The sequence below is a fragment of the Thamnophis sirtalis genome, unplaced genomic scaffold (genome assembly GCF_051295495.1).
Source record: "Thamnophis sirtalis isolate CommonGarterSnake01/CBP01778 unplaced genomic scaffold, rThaSir2_p1.2 scaffold_11, whole genome shotgun sequence".
Lineage (NCBI taxonomy): Eukaryota > Metazoa > Chordata > Lepidosauria > Squamata > Natricidae > Thamnophis > Thamnophis sirtalis.
Genome location: NW_028261391.1, coordinates 23592977 through 23613579, shown reverse-complemented (window position 1 = coordinate 23613579; position 20603 = coordinate 23592977). Strand labels below are relative to the sequence as shown.

Here is a 20603-nt window from a genome sequence, read left to right as displayed (position 1 = left end):
GAGTAGTCAGTGGGTTGTTAATGAAGAAAAGGAGAAAGGCCCATGGATCTGTAACAAACTACCCATAACGAAACAACTTACCTTAACCCTGGAGGTAATTAGGAAGTCAGAAAGGGTTATTTGAACCATGAACGCTATACACAGTGCAAAAAAATACAATCTGGTTGGCTTTTGTCCTGCTTCTGCTTTACAAGGATATTATGTCTTACTGCAAAGAAGCAATGGTATCATAAAATATCTTATCTTCCATTTGCTGGAGTTCTGTCTAATAACCAAAGAAGCGATTATACCTATCATAAGAATTTCCATAGCAATGCAGAACAAAGAGAGACCAATACAGCCCAGGCTGGAAAGTACTCAAGAGTTGTATGTAGTCTTGGATGGGTTCTATCCCCATTTCTGGAGATCCCCAGCTTATCGAATGTGCTCTAGAGAAAGGAACAGTTTATTCATTTATTTGTTTAATTAATTTAAAAAAATATCTCCACCTGTTGTGCAGCGTACCTGCAGACAATGTACAACATTTTAGTAAATAATTTAGACGTGATAAAATATATGGTAATGTAAAACATAAAGGACATAAAATCCTTTATTATCAGAAGTAGTTCAACAATATTATAACATTTTAAATCCGAAAATAATTGTTGGTAGCCAAATTCATACAAATAAATGTTCCTTGCATTATGCATGTATAAGGAAAAAACATCACTCCATAGAGTGTACTGTATTTGTCCGTCCGGGATTTATTGCAGTGGTGATGAAGAAGGGGGGAATCTATCAAAGCCTGTCAAAGTAATCAAAGAAGGCAGATTAAATTCTACCTGGTCTTTGTTTTGGATGGTAGTGCTGGTGATTGTATCATTTATTGGAGCATGGTTTCTATTCCTTGTTCTCAATAGCTCAAATTATCAGAATGGGCTGCAAAAATGCAGATTTAAGGGCAGCAAAGAGATTATAAAGAACACTACTACTTTATTCAGATGATCCGTCAAGTAGTCATCTAGAAATTTTCAACCCAGGTCTGATAGTCCTACAATATCTCCCCATTTTCTTTTTGTTTTCTGGTTTCTGCCCATATTCTGTTCAGTTCCCAAATCAAATCGAGAAAGATAGATATGAAAGAATAGATAATGTGTACTATTAAAATAAAAATTACTGGGAGAATGAAGCATGAAAGGACTGAAGATTTTTGTGGAAGATTTATGTGTCTACATACAAACTCTTAGAACATTCTAATTAATAATATCCTCCTTGCAGATCTGTTTGAAGGAAAAACTAAGCTAAATTAAAGCTCCAGGGGATGGAGAATTGAGAGTTGATTACGGGATTGGAGAATAATGAGAAGCCCATAGTTAGTTATTTCTACGCATTTAATAACAAGTTTATTTTGGCTTCCAGTCCCAAATGGCAGCCCTTGTAAAAATAGCACTGCTAATATAGCTTTCAGTCCGTTTCTGACCAAATGGAAGAACTGAACCTTTTCTCATCTTCTCCTTCAGAGGTCAGGAGTTTTTAGTGGACCTGAATGCCCTGACGTTTTATGATACAACTGAATTTGACCAGTTGAGGAGACTCTCTACACCTGTCTGCACAAGTACTGACTCCAACTATCATACAGTCTGGAAATATTTCTGCAGGGATCACTTTGGCTGGAGAGAATATTCTGAGGTAATTCCGCCATCATCAGGATAACATACTGGGTTTGGTTGTGTTAGCCTGCTTTGAAATTACCACTTAGTCAGGAAGCTGGGTTTCTGCAACACATTTAATCAGGTCAATTAAAGATCTAATGTTTGTGCTACATGCTAGGCTTAGTTAGTCTTATAACATGAATTCTTTTTGTGGCTTAATGAATTGTGCAAACTCAGCCACTTTGGTTGGTCTTAAGAGCTTGAATGCTTGAAGGTGCTGTCCAGAGACCAGTAATTTTCTTAATACAGAAATAAGGGATACGCTCAAAGGATTTTACGTATTATATTCATTTATTCATCTACTTCCTTGTATGAAGAAAGTGAAACTTTCAGCCAAACGTTGAGTAGGCTGTTACAAATTTACAAGGATACATAACATGTGACAGTTCATTTGTTATGGAAATGTAATTCTCAGCATCCAGAAAAAATGGGGTCTATTGTGAGAAATCCTTAAGAATTATAATTCAGTTTCGAGGAAACACAAGTTGACATGCGTAGTTTTAATAATTTTAGATACTGAATTTGTTCTGGGTTGGGGTTGCTTTGATTGTTGATTAGAGTGGGACGGTACTCCCTATGAACAGGTCATTATGTATGATTACATTTTTATTAAAATTATTAAGAAAGCTTGGCTGTGTTTGAAAGGAGAAGGGAAGTCTTGCTTACTCTAATGAGTAATTCTACAAAATAAAAAGAAGTTGATCATGAAATAGATTTAAGTGAATTATTTTTTTTTTACTTCAAACAGCCTGTAGTACGATTGATAGAAGAAGCCAACTACCGAGGGTTGGCAGAGGTCCGATTTGTTACATGGCACAATCGTTACATCTTGAACATTAAAGATGGCTTCCAGCAAAATGCATGTGTTCGAAGAGAAATCAAGAAGAGACCTCTCTTCCGCTCCTGTGTGATTCTCATGCCATTTTTGCAGTAAGTATTGCAATCTTTCATGTATTTCTTGGGGTTCTGAGTAACAATCATGGGGTGGTGGCCCAGGTATAGAATAAACAATATAGTCTAGTGAAGAGAAGGACCAGGGAAGACATGATAGCTATGTTCCAATATTTGAGGGGCTGTCATAGTGAGGAAGGGCTCAAACTATTTTCCAAGGCATCCGAAGGCTAGACAAAGTATAATGGATAGAAATTGATCAAGGAGAGATTCAACCTAGGAATCAGGAGAAATTTTCTGACAGTGAGAACAGTCAACCAATGCTTGCCTTCGGAAGCTGGGGGAGCTTTATTACTGGAGGCTTTCAAGAAGAGATTTGACTGACATTTGTCAGAAATGGTGTAGGGTCTCCTGCTTAGGCGGGGAGTTGTACTAGATGACTTACAAAGTCCCTTTCAACTCTGTTAATCTGTAATCTGTAAATTGATTATGTAGCTTTAATGGGGGGGGGGTCTCAGTCATAGTGTTAACCAATTCTTTGTTTTTGTAAAACCAAGACTGCACAAATAAACTATCTATTTGTCCATCATGCACGTACAAATACATACACAACATAATAAAAACAGACAGTGGCTTTGTTAGATGTTCTTCTGATACCACAGGTAGTCCTCATTCAAGGTTTACTCATTCAGTGACTATTCCAAGTTACGATGGCACTGAACGAACAGTCCTTTCAGTTGTGGCCATTGCAGAATCCGTACAGTCATAGGATTGCAACTTCACAATTATGACACCACAGCATTGCACAGTCCCATGAACTGGCATTTGCTATCTGCACTGCCAGCTTCCAACAAACAAAACGAAATGGAAAAGCCAGCAGGAGGTCACAGATCGCTTGAGTGCAAGACAGGGCAACCATGCAGAATTCACCTAATGACAGCAACTGGGGCAGCCTGAACTGCTGTCGTAAGTTGGCATGATCATGGGATATTATGCCTTATGACCACATTGCTTAGCAATGGAATTACTCGTAAATGCCAACAACTCTGCCTGGCAGTCATCTACTCAAATGTCTTCCTTTTAACTGTAGATACTGATTGCATTGGTTTCTGTTGTGGAAACACTGAATTGAAATATGCTCCTGTTTTTCCCCTCTTTTTTCTATTGGATTTCTATTAATCCTCTCTATTCAAATGATTCTGCTCCTTTGACTAGCTACTAATCCGATGGGATTGTACAAGGGGCACAGCTTTCACTTATGCTAAAAGCAACAAACTAGCTTGAACATAATGTTTATTTTAATAAGGGTGGAATTGCACTAGCCTTACACAATTTGCTTTTGCTAAATTGACAAAAGCATGCAGCCACAAATGATTTAAAAAACTTGTAAATATTTAATTTTAATAAGTAAAAAATCATTATTTGAGCAGCCCTTTTTCTTCAAGGAAGTTACTTTCCATTTTCAAGTCACTTTCCAGTTCTCGGCTGTTTTTAAAGTTGATTCCGTTTTGATGGGAACAAGGCAGGTTGGACTGCTGAATAATTCAATGCAGAAGTGAGCAACATGCAAATATTTCTTTCTGGAAACACAGCCATCCATATTTTGACACTTGTTTTGGAATTGAATCTTAATTTTTATGGATGGCTTTGTTTTTAACACCGTTAGCCAGACCCAGTCAAATTTGCACTCAAGTTCCCTTTAAATTCCTTTGAAAAACTATATTTAGCATGAACTGCACTGACTTTGAAAGGACAAAAATGGAATTGACCTCATCTGGATCTAGCTCTTTCTGGGTGCATTATTTGCTTTCTAAGAGCTAGTTAATAGGCATTTGAAATTGCCGTAGTTCAGCACATATACTGTTTATAGCTCTCTATTGAGAGCATCGGATTTAAAATAAATGGAATAAAAATAGTTTCATTGTTGGTGTCTACCATTGATCATCCAACCAAAGAGAAAATGTGGTTATTTTTAAAGAGCAAATTGCTGATCTTTCACCAAGCATCAATTAGTTGTGATGGTTTTTTTTTAATTACTGCAGCATTTGTTGGGAGACAAACTCTGCCAAGCCCTCTACTTCCAGGAAATTCCTGACCTTTCTTTTTCTGGGGGACAAGAGAGATTAGCCATTCTTTTGTTTGACCTTAACCAATAGAGAAGAGCTACTAAAGAATGTGAATTTGAGCAAAAGTGGCCAATGAATGCTGAAATTCATTTAGGATGGGACACTAATGCAGAATGCAATTAAAGGCACAAATTTTAATATGCACAGATCAGAACAAGGATTAATAGGATTATATGATAGCAAAAGGAATGGATAAAGGCAAGATGGGTAGGAATGGGAATCCCCAAAAATAACTAAAAACTCAATTGTGGATAATTATAGCAACTACAGTGGAAGAAAATGATATAAAAGAAAATCTGAAAAACCAAACCTTTGTGTTTATGTGCATGCGATATAAAGGAGTTAGAAAAAAAAGAATAGGTCAGCAAAGACAACATTGTGCAAGTAACCCAAATTGGTAGAAATGGGGTCAAGATAACTAAAATTCAGATATAAGGTACCCTTAAGAAACACATTAAGAACAACTAAGTATTTCTTCAGATATCATCTTGTGTAAGAAATATGCATTCTACCAAGCAGTTAGGAAATCCTGGTTAAAGGAACAGAATCTGTCTCATCTTGAGCTCAACGGAAATATAAGTGAGAATATGTACTGATCTAAATGAGTCAATACTTTCTGGGTCAGAGTTTTTGCATTCTGGGATACAGAAGTAATCTGAAGATACTCTGGCCCAAAATCTATAAAAGGAACATCAACAGAGTTCATAATAACATAAATCTAGGAAAGGAAAATATATTCCTGTCTTGTGAAATGAGAAAAGGAAGGAAACAAGACACAGACCATCAATCAGTCTGACATTACTATATGGGAAAATTCTAGAATAGATCATGAAAGAGAGAGATCTGTAAGCACCTCCTTGAAAATTATACAGATTGTTAAGAATTCAGCGTGGATTTCTTGGGAATAAATCTTATTTTCAAATTGGAGAACTTCCTTAGTTGAAGGAAAGCTGTGGAGATAATACATCTAGATTTCAGGAAAACATCTGATAAAGTCGTCATGACATGGTTTAGCAAGCATGAGATGGAGATTATATTTATTGATTGGGTTCATAGCCAACTTGAAAGCTGTACTAAAGATAAGCCATCAGAGATTCTTCATCAAACCGTTATGCCTTGTGGTTTAGTTCAAGACACAACAGTCTTTAAGTATTTTCATTAATAACCTCAACGAAGAGATGCTTATCAAAGTTCAGATAACAAAAAACTGAAAAAGATCACTAACGTATTAGAAGACCAAAAAGTTCAGCATCACGGTGAGAGGTTAGAGCAATGTTTCTTTTTTTTCTTCTAGCATCCCTTTCCACGTTTAAAAAAAAATTATGGAGAACCCCCCCCCCCCAAAAAAGGAGTTTACAGATGTTACAGATTATCCTATTGAATCCTTTTCTTCCATTTCTCTCCCAATTTCTCCAGGACACTTAGTGGCAGCCTGGCAGTGCCAGTGACGGAATCTATCCCATCACCAGTTTTATTCCAAAATGCTGTTACCTTTCCCGGTTTCTATCCAGAAACATGGATTAACATGGACCCGGCTCAGGACTTTATCCAAGTGCCTGTTTCAAAAGAAGACAAAAGCTACAGAACCATTTATAATCTCTTTCATAAGACTGTGCCCGAGACCAAATATAAAATCTTGAAAATACTGCGAGTTCAGAACCAATTTTTGTGGGAGAAGTACAAGAGGTGAGTCAAGATCAGATAAATAATCTCCTGTTAACTCCGTTATTTCACGGTTTTTGGAGAGGTGGGACAATTATAGTGACATCTCTTGGAAAAGCATTATTTGTTTTTACTTCCAATGCCTTCAACAAGAGAGCCAGCATGGTCTAGTGGTTAAGGTACCAGGCTAAGAAGGGGAAGTCTGTGAGTTTTAGCCCTGCCTTACTCATGAAACCTACTAGGTGACATTAGATATCACACACACACACACACCACACACACAAAAACACACTATCATCCCAACTTATCTCACCCAGGGTTGTTGTTTGGGAGGAAACGAGGAAGAGGAAAATGTGTTGGATATAATCTCTGCCTTGAGTTATGTATAAAAATAACAAAGGAGGCATATACATTAAACAAATCTTGCTTCTTAAAGTGGCCAGTTGCTGCACCACCTTACATGCCATTGGCCTAGATGTCGGTGAAGAGCTTGTCCTTAGAAACACAAACAAGGAACTTCAGCTACATTGGAGTGAGAGGAGCATTGCAGGCAACAGCTGTCTGTTGGGAAATATCAGGCATGGCCGTTGTTGTGTATAAATTGTTCAGAAGGAGTGCAGCCTAGACAGAAAAAGCGCCTCCTGCTTTGCTGAAAGCCACCCTCTGAACTAAAACCTGCATCTCTTTTTCAACTTATGAAAGAGGCCTTTTGTTGAAGCACCAGCCTTGGTGATGAACAGCTGTTTTGTTTGGCCTGATTGAATATGAATAGAGCTTCCTGGCTTCTCTCACTTTGTTAAGTTGGCACTATATTTTAGCTTCTAACCCAAACTGAGAAGAGCAGAAATCCCAGTGGTAGATCCCACCAACAGAGCTACAAAATCAAATTTTATTTGCTTTCTTTTCCCAGAATATCTCTCTATATTGTACTGTATGCTGATAGAAAAAGTATCCTCTGGGAATTGGGAGGGAGGGAGGGATTTCTAAGCTAGCATTAAAAAAAAAGTATTGCTAATGTTATGGTATAGCCCAGGGGTCAGCATGGTGGGAGAACTGGACTTCCGATCGGCTCCATAATTGAACGGGGGGGGGGGGGCTTCCATTTAGGACCTTTGTGGCTCTTTGAGTGTTTAAGGTTGCCGACCCCTGGTATAGTCAAGTATTCTACTTTCCATCTTTCCCTCTGAAATGGTACAGATTAGCAACTTATAACTGTGTTTTCTAAATCTTTAGTTACATTTGACTACATGTAAATTTTCTCAGGATTAATGCTCCCCATAAGAAGAACAGAAAGGCAGGTGGTAGACCCAGGAGTGGATTTTGCAATGCTACTTTTGCCTGCATTTTATAATTGGGTTGTGTATTACTAGAGCGATTCCCCAGTTTCATTTAAGCCTGGTACAAGCATGGCCTGGCATTGGTTTTTTTTCTGCCGTGTCTAAATGACGTTGCCTCCATCTCATTCCCAGCCTTATAAGTAAGGCAGGTCTACAAGTAGTCCTCATCTTATGACTGTAATTCAGCCTGGAATTACAGTCCTTGTGATCATAAGTCAAGGCACCCACATGACCAGAAGTAATTTTCTGCCTTTTTTGCAGGTATCATTAAGTAAACGTGGATGTTAAGCAAACACCTTTATTTGAATAAGCCTTTTTTATAGAAACCGTCAAAACACAACATGAATCAGTCACATAACCACAGAAAGCCATGGCCGGTTGTAAACTGACCTGCCTGACCTGCAGTCATGTGAATGTAGGGGAGCAGCCTGATCATTTATGATGGCTAAAGTCTTTTATGGGCCGTGAAACACTCAATCCATGGCCATCATAACTTTGCATGGTCTTAAAACACTAGGTCATTAAGTGAGGATTACCTGTACACCATCTTAAGATGTACTAATATAAAAGTAATGTTTCCCCTCTTAGACTGAAGAGTGTTTACAGAGGCTGCAAAGGATGTAAAGTCTTACACCTACTTACTTACCCATTAAGTAAGCCCACACTTCCCTTTAACCCAAGGCTGCCATATTTGGTGCCATTTTCCTTCCCTAAATAGTTGTGCTATGTTGGGGAATCTAGGAGAACTGTGCAGTGGTGCTAGACCTCTCAAACAGATGCAGTGCAACTGCTCTGATCCCTCCTGAAGAAGAAGTTGTGATGCTTTGAATTTTAACTTCCTTCATTGTGTTTAACTCGGGTGACCGAATAGGAGGTAGAAAGAGAAGCCTGGGAAACAGCTTAGTCCTGGCAAGTACAGGAGTAATCATTCTTGCTGCAAAACTATGATTGGTCTTGCAGGTGCCATTCAGTAGAGAAAACTGGTGGAATCAACCAATTTCTTTGGTTTTTCACACTCTGGGTGTGCAAAGATCAGGCAATACCATTTGGCAATGAGTCAAAACAGGCACAAAAGAAGCAGGATAAGTATTGGCAATGGGTGCAGTTGTTAAGGATAAAGAGCCCCAGATAAGTAGTGGGGGAAGCAAGCCACCCAGGACAGCTTTGGAGGTTATTTTAGTCAAAGACATACCACTCAAACTCCAGAGTCTACAAAATGCCTTGCTCTTTTTAAAGTTCCATTGGGCAGACTTTAACTTTTAGGAATTTAAAAAGATAAAACTCATATATGTGTGTCTATTTCATTTCCAGGAAAAAAGAATACATGTCTAAAAAAATGACCGGCTTAGACAAGATTATGAATGAAAGACACTTGTTCCATGGGACCTCCCAAGACGTGGTAGATGGGATCTGCAAGCACAACTTTGACCCTCGGGTATGTGGGAAACACGCCACCATGTTCGGGCAAGGAAGCTACTTTGCTCGGAAAGCCAGCTACTCCCATAATTTCTCCAAGCGGTCATCCAAAGGGATCCACTACATGTTTTTGGCGAAAGTACTGACCGGAAAGTACACCGTAGGGAACCACACCATGAGAAGACCTCCACCTGTGAACCCTGCCAGCATCACCAGTGATCTGTATGATTCCTGTGTGGACAACTACTTTGAACCACAGATTTTTGTCATTTTTAACGATGACCAGAGTTACCCTTATTTTGTTATCCAGTATGAAGAAGTTAGTAATACTGTTATCATCTGAGAGACAGAGAAAAAAATAATTTCCATTGATAAATTATTGTTGTTAATGGGCTTTATAATCTGCTGTTTGTAAAATGGGCCCCTTTTTTGGGGGGAGAAGAAATGCAGTTGGGAAAGTTTTAATAAAGTATTGAGGAAGAGGGAGGGGAAAAAAGATAACCTTTTTAACAAACAAAAGAAAGAAAAAGAATCCTGAAAAGACCAATTGTGCAAATTGTAAATATTTTCCATTGTTTATAGCTGAGAAGAAAAGAAAAAAGACTGTGCCTTTTGTTATAAACACTATTTATGTTAGTAAATTTAATGTTTTAAAAACTTAATAGTGTGACCCAGTGATATCTTGAAAACTTGCAATTTGTCTGTCTTGAGTGCTTGCTGTTCTTACCTTCTTTCTTGGGTTTTTGGAGGTATTTGATCCCTTACTGTGAAATGCTTCACCTTCGAATTGTATCTGGAGGGCAGGTGTGGCTACATCACAGCTCTGCACCTGTACAGGTATCTACTGGCAATATGCCCAAGTGCAATATATTATCTGCTTCACTAAAAGGAACAAGGCTGAAGATTCAGTTCCTGCTACAGAAAACAGTGATAGCAGGAAGGGAAAGCCAACTGCTTCCATAGAACACTTCATCATGGCTACCGTATTTTTCAGAGTATAAGACGCACCAAGATTTTGAAGAGGCAAATTAAAAAAAAAGTTTTTGCACTCTGCAGACCTCCCAAAAACAGCCTGTTTTTTTGTGAAAATGCCCCCCCCCCAAAAAAAGAGTCATGAATAGCTTTTAGGAGGCTTGTAGAGTGCTCCTGGCGAGTGGGGCTGTCCAAAAATGACCAAAATGGCAGTATATGACTGCCAGGCAGAGTTGTTGGCATTTACACTCCAGATACGAGTAATTCCATGCATGCCTTTAGGAGGCTTATAGGGTGCTCCTGGGGGCTGGGGGGGGGCCCGGCAAAATTGAACATAAAATGGCCCATTTTTCACTCATTTCTGCCTCCCCAGCCCCCAGAAGCAATCTGGAAGCTGCCATTTTGGACAGCCATTTTGGTGAAGGGGGCAAGGTTTCAGGAGGCAACAAAATGCTGTATTCAGTGTATAAGATGCACCCAGATTTTCAGCCTCTTTTTTGAGGGAAAAAGGTGTGTCTTATACTCCAAAAATATACGGTACGTCCCTCTTAAGCATTCAACAATTGGAGTTTTCATGAATGAGAAGAGATGGCTAAGAGATAAAGATAACAAAATGACATGCTTGGGAAAATGATGGTTTATACTCAGAAGTGGTTTGTTTTCCTGCCTTCTTTTTTTTAAATCTTTAAGGGCCGTTGAGGTTTTTGAATGGGGGCACACAAAAGCATGTGTGAGATGCAAACTTAACAAGTTCATTGGATAGCAGCTTGATGAGTCCATTGTGGAAACTAGTTGCATGCCTTACTTGCATGTAACATCCACGTCTTTCTGATAATTTCACCAGTTGCTAATGGCCCTAATTAAGGAGAAAACACTATATGTAGAGAGAGACCATATGTCCTAAGCTTCAAATTCAACCAGGTCAATTTATTTTTTCATTCAAAAACTGATGCCCTTTTGTGTTTTAACTTTGAAAAACAACATTTTGTTCCTATCTCCTTTCTTCCCCAATATTTTGTCAAGCTACTCTTCCTGTGTGATCTAGAATTTTATCTGGCTTTTCACAATGAAAGAAGATACTGGTAGCTTCATTGAGGATGCCAAAACCTATCCCTTTCCTACTTGAGTAATGCATTTCCAGCTGTGCCCTAAATTATCCGGTTGCAACTGTTATGCTTCATCGATTAATGCCGCTTTTTGGCATGCAGATATTAAGACATAGGGTTTGCCAAGATGCATTGAACAGGGAGTCTGAGAAAGAAAGGCCTACCTTCCAGAAAGAAGGTATTGATTATATTTTAGATAATTTGGGACAAAAGGCTAAAGCTTATCCATGCAAAACGAAATGGCATTCTTGGAACTCAAGGTAGACCCTAGACCTTTAACCTTTAAAGGAAGAAAGGAAAACTACAAGGAGCCAGGTATTTGTATATTTAAAGAATGTCTAGTCTTACATAGGGCCAATTATTTATAGTCAGAAATAGCCCACTGAACAAGAAATAAGTTGCAGGTTGCAGCCCAGTGCTGTTTGAACTTGTCCCTTGTATCAAAGTTGCTTATTTCTACCCACTTGGGCTCTTCGATTCTTTGTGAACATTATGGTATTCACAGTTGTTAGGGAAACAATGCATGGGTATCACTTTTTTAAAATTATTCCTTGCTAATTTCGGCATGGAATTCTTTGTCTTCTATATAGCTATAGATATGTTTTTTTAAAATCTTTTTTCCCAAAAGAAAAATAATATATGAAATTGCTTTTAAAATGAAGGGCAAGCCAGCTGCCAGTCATATGTAAACATAGTATAGTTGTCACTTCTGCTCCACTATAATCACTGAAGCAGGCTAAAATAATGCTAACATTGGCCAGGTGTTTTCCATTTGTTCAGAAGTGAGAAGTAATGCTTTCCCCCACCCAGTCAGTATTGTGGCTGTGGTCCTACAACGTATCTAACAATGGTTCATTTTATCGTGGTTACAAATAATGATTAGGTTCACCCAACATTCTCACTCACAAACAAGCATACTATACAATAAGAGAATTAATTTTGATTGTCAAAAGGCCATCATTGTATTGCTTTACATTTACATTTCCCAAATGCTGCTTTCGTTATTTATTTGAATACAGATAGTTCTCAACAACAGTCCATTTAGTGACCGAAATTACAGTGGCAATGAAAAATTTGACCATTTTCCACACTTAACAACCATTGTAACATCTTCAGGGTCATGTGATCAAAATTCAAATGCTTGGCAACTGACTCCTATTTATAACAGTTGCAGTGTCCTGAGGTCAACATTTTTCAACTTTTGGATGTGCAAAGTCAATGGAGAAGCAACTTCACTTAACCATGTTACTAACTTAACAACTGCAGAGATTTAACAGCTGTGGCAAGCAAGGACGTAAAATGAGGCAAAATTCACTTAACAAATGTCTCGCTTAAGCAATAGAAATTTTGGACTTAATTGTGAAAGCCCTACTTTCACCTATCTGAAAATCTCTGGGTAGGTTACACTGCATAAAATATGCATTATACTTATGTCCCTGATATAAACTTTTATTACAACCCACATTCTTAAATGAAAACCTGAAGAAATTGAGAAGGGAAAAGGAAATTGTAGTATTTCAGTTGTCCCCACTGCAGGCCTGCATACTTTTCACTGAAAAGCTAAACTGTTTCAAGAGTTCCGGAAGTAGTAATAAAGGAAGAATCGGGCCCTAGTCTAACTGTATTGTTCCCACTCGTTGAATTGACATTAGCTGGGATCAGAGGAGACATGAATACTCCTCCTTTGAGTGGCATACAGAGATCTGGAATGAGGATTCCACCCAGGCTGCCTTCCCAGTGATGGCAATACCCAGGTTGGCATTGGGACATATAATAGAAGGCTCCTTCATCCTTCAGCATCTATATTATTCTCTGGCTTAGCTTCTTAGAGCCAAGCAGCATAAAATAGTACTGCCCTTGGATTCTGGTCACTTCAAACTAAAGGATCACATGCTTAAGTGTTTTCTCATTCAAATTGTGCTCTGGAAGGTTTTTATTTTTTTTAAATAAGCATTTCAGGGAAGAAAACAAGTTTGGGCAATATATTTTTTATATATGGAGGATCATGTGGAATCGAACACTAGCAAGGGCTCTGCCATGTCATGCTTTCTGCAACTCATCGAGATGAATCCTTAGGAGAGTCGAGTGAAATGTATACACCATAACCTCTAGTAAGACCTCCATCATCTGTCTGGTCTCGACAAAAATGGTATAGGGGGGGTCTAATCAATCAGTGGCATATTTATTAAACGTAGAAACAGCAGTCAAAATTCAAGAGGGTAGATTCACAGGCATACAAACTGCCAGAGGTTGGGATGTATGACCAGGTCCTTATGCAAATGTCATGACTCGTATATCTGCATCATATGTTGAGATGAGAGCACATGTGAGTACATCATGGCAGCATTTGTGTGATGATACTATCATATATATACTGCATTCTAACCACTGTGTCAGGTTCAGTGGTTAGAATGCAGTATTGCAGGCAAATCTGTCCACAGCCTGGAATTCAGTCATGAAGGGGCTCAAGGTTGACTCAGCCTTCCATCTTTCTGAGGTCGGTAAAATGAGAACCCAAATTGTTGGGGGCAAGACGCTGACGTTGTAAACTGTCCAGTGGGGGCTGTAAAGCACTCTGGGGCAGTATATAAATCTAAGTGCTATTGCTGTGATTCCATCTCAGATTGCTGTTGGGTGGACTTAAACTGCATTATTCATGAATACAAATATTTTGAGATGGGAGTACATAATGGCAGCATGGCTAGACTGCAGCAATGCAGTCCTGAATGCACTTTTAAGTGCTCATGTAAGGCTACTACTTTGCTGTCCTGGCTCCAAAGAGTTTTCAGAGCTGGTTAAGGGGCTGGTTATCCCCCACAGAGCCCCCACACTCCATGGCATAGGACTGAGCTCAGATCTACTTTTTCTGACTATATTCCAGATGCTTTAATATAGGAGTGTCAAACTCATGGTGTAACATCATCACGTGACGTATTGTGACTTTCCCCCCTTTGCTAAATGAGGTGGGCGTGGCCAGCACATGACGCATCCGGGCCGTAAGTTTGACACCTCTGTTCTAATAGGATAAGTATAGTTCAGGTGGCTGTCTTAAGGCCATGCCAGTTGATGGGACCCAGACTTCTAACTTAGACTATGACTTCCATATTTGTGTGAATCGGGCAGTAATGTAAATTTCAGATAAAATAGAATAAAATCCCCTCCTTCCCCACATGCCAGGGATAAACAGTGTAACAGTACCCTTCACTTGTTCTCAATTGTAACCTCCATCTAATGCAACCAACATGGCCAACCACAAAGAATTATGGCAGCTGTTATCTGAAACATTTGGAGGGTTTCAAGTTACCTTGCCAAAAGCAATCCCCATTTAGAATTATTGCCACGTTTGTTGTTGTTAATGGGCTTCTTATCTAAGGATAGTATTTGTTCCTGAATATTGGAGACATTTGTTTGCAATGATCTTTTTTCTGAGAAAACCACAGATGCGTATACAGCAGCACTTATCACAGAACACCTGGCTTCTGTTTTATTACTTTTCTTTTCAGTTCACTACACTGTGCTTTGCTTTGCCCAAGTGATAGGCCTCCATTTCCTTTGTACAGAAAACAGATTGTGTGATAGATGGATGAACCACCATCTGCAATGATTCTTATCTTGATTTCTCCACACACTCTACCAATATCTAGAAAAGGAAACACTTAACTTTCATAGTTGTTTCTCAATGTTCACAGGACGTGATTTTCACAGAGGTTTTTTTAAAAAGGGGGTGGTATCTGTTCCTTGGTATGGAGAATATTTCTTGCAGCTAAGGTTGTTAAAGGTTGAAGGTAAATTTTAACTAAGTGGTCTGTTAAAAAACACACCCTTTTTATTCAACAAGCAATTTGTGGAATCTGGCAGTAAAGTAACCCCACTAGAACAAAGTTCAGGAAAATCTTATGAATGCCTCTGGGCTGGAGTTTGTCCACAATGTCAAACTTAAAAAAAAAATCAGTAGTTCACAGATAGCAATGAAGGGAAAATGCAGGATTTGATTGGGATCAAATAGCAACTTATCCATTGGACTCCATACTTCACAGAGACAATAATTCTGCTCCTGATCACAAATTGTTGAACGTTTGGAGGAAAAAAACAACTGTCTAAACCATTCTGAACTTGAAAAGCAAAAATTACAGCTGCTCAACTGAAGCAGCAGCTATTTCAAACTTGCAGAAGAACAGCAAGTTTCTTGCAATATGCCAGAGCTACACACTAAGGCTCCATGCTGCTTACAGAGCAGGACAACATTGGATGTATTCCCCGAATCTAATCAAACTGATTGTGAATGTGACAGAAGAAAGAAATGAAATATGCAAAGGCCATGTTCATCTAATGTTTTTAACGGAGTCAGATAACAGTGGGATGAACACAATCCCTAATCTTGGTTACGAATAATCTTGATTGGTATCTTACGGGTTAATAAGTTGGAAAAAGCCACCCTGTTTGATTAGTTTATAGTGTAATGTATTTTGCAAACCCAGAAAACCAGTTTTATTCAGAATCAAGGTAAATTCCCCTTTAGAAACTTGCAGTGTTGAAATGATAGAAAAGTCACCTTTATTACTCTCATTTTGGCACAAAAGCTGGCTTCAGAAGACTCTATAAGTGGGGAAATGACTCAAGTCTTGTAAGAACTTAGCCAGATAACAATCATATGGGCAATATTTAATTAGACTGAAGTTACATTAACATTTCATTTCTATCCTAGCCCTGCCCATTTATCTTTCTCCTGGTTTTACAGAGCTTCAGTTCACCTCTCAAAAGACAGTGAGAAGTCCTTAGTCTGAAAAAAGTTATTGGTTCTTGAAATGTGTACTCTTAAGACCTCCTTACTTTCATTTCTTCTTTCTTTCTGTAAGGACTAATCATAACTGCCAGCCAGAGTGAGTTCCATTCAAAGTGGAACTTTCCTAGCCAGCATATTTTGTGGTCCTGGTCAGAGGTGGGTTGCGACTGGTTTGGCCCAGTTCGGCCGAACCGGTAGTAAAATTCAGGCCTGGGTCACAGAACCAGCAGTGACCTAGGCCTGACAGACTCCCAAATTGATTCTTGATGTTTTTTGCCATTGCTGTCATGGTTCTGCGCATGCGCAGAGCACTTTTTAGTCAAATGTGCATGTGTAAGCAATGTGTGGACGGTGCACGCGGGAAGTACGCACACAGCAAACCGGTACTAACCAGTTCAGGAACCCACCCCTGGTCCTGGTAACACAGATATCCCATATGAATAAGTGCCTCTCTGTTGATAAAAGTCATGGGGAATTCCATGCTGACTAATTTGCATTCAACAATGATAAAAAGTAGGATCTAAACAAGCTTATTCTTTATGCTTAATCTATGTAAGACACCTGCACAAGCACCTTGCGTTAAACCCTCATGGAACTTCAAAGATAGCAATGAAAGGTTTATTAGTACAAGATCCTGCTGACAGTCTCAGATCCTGAACATAGATTTTTTTTTTACTTGTGATATATGTTAATTCTTATGTTAGTTAAAGGATTGAAAGAGAAATTATCCTAATCTCTGATAAGACCTAGGCAGAACCTCCACTGATACTTCTAATAAGATCCAAGGCTGCATAATAATCTGTTGAAATCTGCTGCAGCTGGAGTATCTTGCAAACTTGTGAATTGTCTAATATATTCTGTTGGTGGTTGCTCAAATGGACAGATACAAAGCAGCAAAGCAGAAATCTGCTGTCATATAACATCTGAGCCATGGTGGCGCAGTGGTTAGAGTGCAGTACTGTAGACTACTTCTGCTGGCTGCCTGCAATTTGGCATTTCAAATCTCACAAGGCTCAAGCTTGACTCAGCCTTCCATCCTTCTGAGGTGGAAGGACCCAAATTGTTGGAGGCAATAGGCTGGCTCTAAACAGCTTAGCGAGGGCTATAAAGCACTGTAAAGCAGTATATAAATTCTATTGCTATTGCAATCAGCTCTCCCTAACTCAAAAGAGGTCATATCACCTTATTAATATGCACACCATAATAATTATGCTATGATTGGCCAAGTTTCTGGCACACCTGTTAGGCTTCCTTTGCAAAGAAAAAAAATCATTTTTTCTCCTAATCATTTCTTACATCTGTCTGAAGTGCCAGATTACCCCAACTCAGTCCAGGATAGTCTTTTAAACCAAAGATGACAGTAGGTGCCAATGCCATTTTGAAGTGTTTAATTGATAAGAATCCTTGTAATTTCTCCTGGAAGTAAGCATTTATCTCAGAAGGAAACAAAAACATTTTTAACATATAGAAGCCGATTGATTAAATACAATTCTGGTATTCCAAATATTCCTTCAATCCTCACTGTAACCCTTACATATTATTAGAAGCATGATTTTTTTTGGCAGGTATAGTGATACTTGGTTTGGGAATGCTGTAAAACTGTTCTTCCATTCTTGTTCCTTTATGTGGCCCATAAGGAAGGACCTCCTGGGTAGAAGCATGCACATTGGGACATATTGTGCAAAGCTCTGAGCCAATTCTCTCTCTGCAGGTGCTAAACGTCCAGCTGAGTGTTAAAGATAAATCTATCTTCCTTTCTCTTCTCACATTTTTTGGCCAATTATACAACAGATTTTTCTCCAGAGCAAATTCAAATTTTCTCTAGAGTAGATCTTAGTGGGGAGGAAATTCTCCAAATAGTCAACTCTATAAATATTTTTATTTGATTCCATGTAATTGATTTTCCTTTTCCTCCCCTCCCCCCCCCCCGGTTGATAAAGTCTGAGCTGTTCTTATGAGAACTGGAATATCTAACATGTTAACAAGGCTTGATGCTTGCAATTTCTCAATGTAGCACTGGTGCAACGTCCAGTACTAAGTTCTTCAAAATTATGAATTAAGAGCCCATTTTTCAGCAGCCTGGCTTAACATTTTTACATTCTCTCTTCACTCGATTTTCACATTCTAGGTTTAATGTTGACAACGAAACTAGTGCTGAAAGAAAAGAAATGATGTGCTTTAAATTCTGGACTTCACTTCCTCAAAAATTAACTGATATTTTGCTTCTCATCCAAAAGCTTTTTCAGTTCTGACGGAAGAAGTCTCTTGGATGAGAAGCAAACTTTTCAAGGAAAAACAAAGTCCATTTGCCTTGTGAAAAAGCATCTTTGGAATAACCATTACCTGGATAACTGAGAATCTCCATAGACATAATTGAGTTGCAACACTCCAAAGTTGCAGTGCTCCAACATTGGCAGAAAGTTGATGTTTCACCCACCTTCTCTTTTACATTCCATTTTCATCATATTCAACTATTTTGAACATCTTCAACACCTCCTAATACGATGGGGATAGGAAGAATGCTAAGAACTGGGAGCCATTCATCTTGATCTCTATGACATCCATATTTTTTTATATTTCTGGGAGTTTTGGCAAGTTGTCCCAGACACCCCATTTCAGACACCCCACTTGCAGGCTTGACCACCAGGAGGAGAAATCTGATGTTGGTTTGAAATTGGAACATGAGCTCTGTCTTTGGAAGAGAAAACCAACAATTCTGTAGCCGTAAGACAGCTTGGCAAATGTAATCTTTAGTCTATGAAGCACTAAAAAGGTAATTGATTAAAGATTACATAATAACGATGATACAACAAAGCTCAAAAGGACACCAAACATTTTCCCCATTTGCTCAAACATCCCTGCAAATGCATTTCTTTCTGCCATATCCTCATTAGGTTGCTCTCATCACATCCATAGTACACATTTAGGAGTATTATCATCCTTAAGTGATCCAGTTTTTTTTTAAAGTTTCCTCTCTTATCCTAGCACCGGTATTATCATGGATACAATCTGCCTCTTTTGTGATCATTCTGTCAGCGTCATCAGGTGACCTCCAAGAATGGGATGGGTCCAGCATTCAATAGCCATAATTCAATGGCCATCATCCAGCATTCAATGGCTCTCATCACTCTGGGGAAGGCTTAATGAAATAGCAAAAGCTCTTCTGCTTTACAAGACAGTCTCTGCCATCTATGAATTAGCCACAACCTAATGCCTGAATAGAGGGTTGTAGAAGAACTTCCCATAAAAGCAGAAAAAAACCCACAACATCACTTTGGATCAGCTACTTCACTACAGGTACTCCTTAACCATCTGGGCGTGGCTGGGTGGACATGGCAGGGGAAGGATACTGTAAAATCTCCATTCCCTCTCGATCAGCTGTGACTCAGGAGGCAGAGAATAGATGGGGGCGGGGCCAGTCAGAAGTGATATTTACCAGTTCTCTGAACTACTCAAAGTTTCCACTACTGGTTCTCCAGAACAGGTCAGAACCTGCTGAATACCACCTCTGTTTTGACTTATGAGCATAATTGGGACTAGAATTTTCACTGCTAAGCCAGGTAGTTAAGTTGTTAAGCTTGATTTATGATTTTTTTTGGCCATGGTTCTTAAGCGAATCATCATAGTTGTTAAGTGAATCATATGGCCGTTAAGCAAATCTGGCTTCCCCCATCAACTTTGCTTGTTGGAAGCTGTCTGGGCAGGTCACAAATAGTGAGCACATGACCTGGGATACTGCTACTGTTGTAAATATTGTTGTAAATAAATGCCAGTTGCTAAACGCCTGAATTTTGATCATGTGACCGTAGGGATGCTGTGAAGGTCGCAAGTCATTTTTTCCCCAATGTCGTTCTAACTCCAAATGATCACTAAACAAAAAGTTGTAAGTTGGGGACTACCTGTTTGAAAACTGTCTGACTCCATATGTCTAGCCCCAACTAGAATGCCCCAACACTGGAAGTCTTTAATATGTTGGATAGCCATTTGTCTGAAATGGTATAGGGTTTCCTGCCTAGACAGGGGATTGGACTAGAAGACCTCCAAGGTCCCTTCCAACTCTGCTATTGTATTGTATAGCCATTTCTCCCTACCATATCCCAGATCATTATGATTAGCTCATCATTTCCTATGGAGTTCTGATGTTGAGAGAAAGGAAGGGCAGCCAAATCATTAGATTTAACCACTGGCTTTGGTTAACATGCCCTGTACAACAAGTCAGAACATAAGGTTTAAAGCCAGAACAGGGATTGGCAGAGGGATAACACATTTTATGCCAACATAGCTTTCTAATGATGTGATGATGGGTGGGGAGCTGAACAACAAATGGATGGACTGAGTGTCTTGCTTTTTCTTGGAAAACCACGAGAATGAGACATGATGGGGATGTGCTGTTGGCAACATAATTTTTTTAGTAATAGTGGGCTTGATGAATCTCATGCATTTCTTTGAATCTGATTGGCCCCATAGAAGGCTGAAAGCATATGGGCAATTCCATTACTTCATTCTAAATCTCAACTAATTTACATTTCCCACCAACCTGTCCTGAGGTTTTTTCCAGATTTATTTATTTATTTATTTGTTTATTACTTAAAGCAACAAGAAGATATGACAGCAGAATA

At 39.0% G+C, this 20603-nt stretch overlaps 1 protein-coding gene across 1 annotated transcript in view; it reads left to right on the top strand.

Annotated features, from left to right (window-relative positions):
- TIPARP (TCDD inducible poly(ADP-ribose) polymerase) overlaps positions 1-9785 on the top strand; it is a 37108-nt gene extending 27323 nt beyond the window's left edge. Inside the window, exons 3-6 of the mRNA XM_087725331.1 lie at positions 1500-1668; positions 2440-2621; positions 6125-6394; positions 9019-9785. Of these exons, the coding sequence (XP_087581457.1) occupies positions 1500-1668; positions 2440-2621; positions 6125-6394; positions 9019-9466 (1069 nt within the window). The 3' untranslated portion in view covers positions 9467-9785. The remainder of the gene's footprint in view (positions 1-1499; positions 1669-2439; positions 2622-6124; positions 6395-9018) is intronic.
- The last annotated feature ends 10818 nt before the right edge of the window (positions 9786-20603 follow it).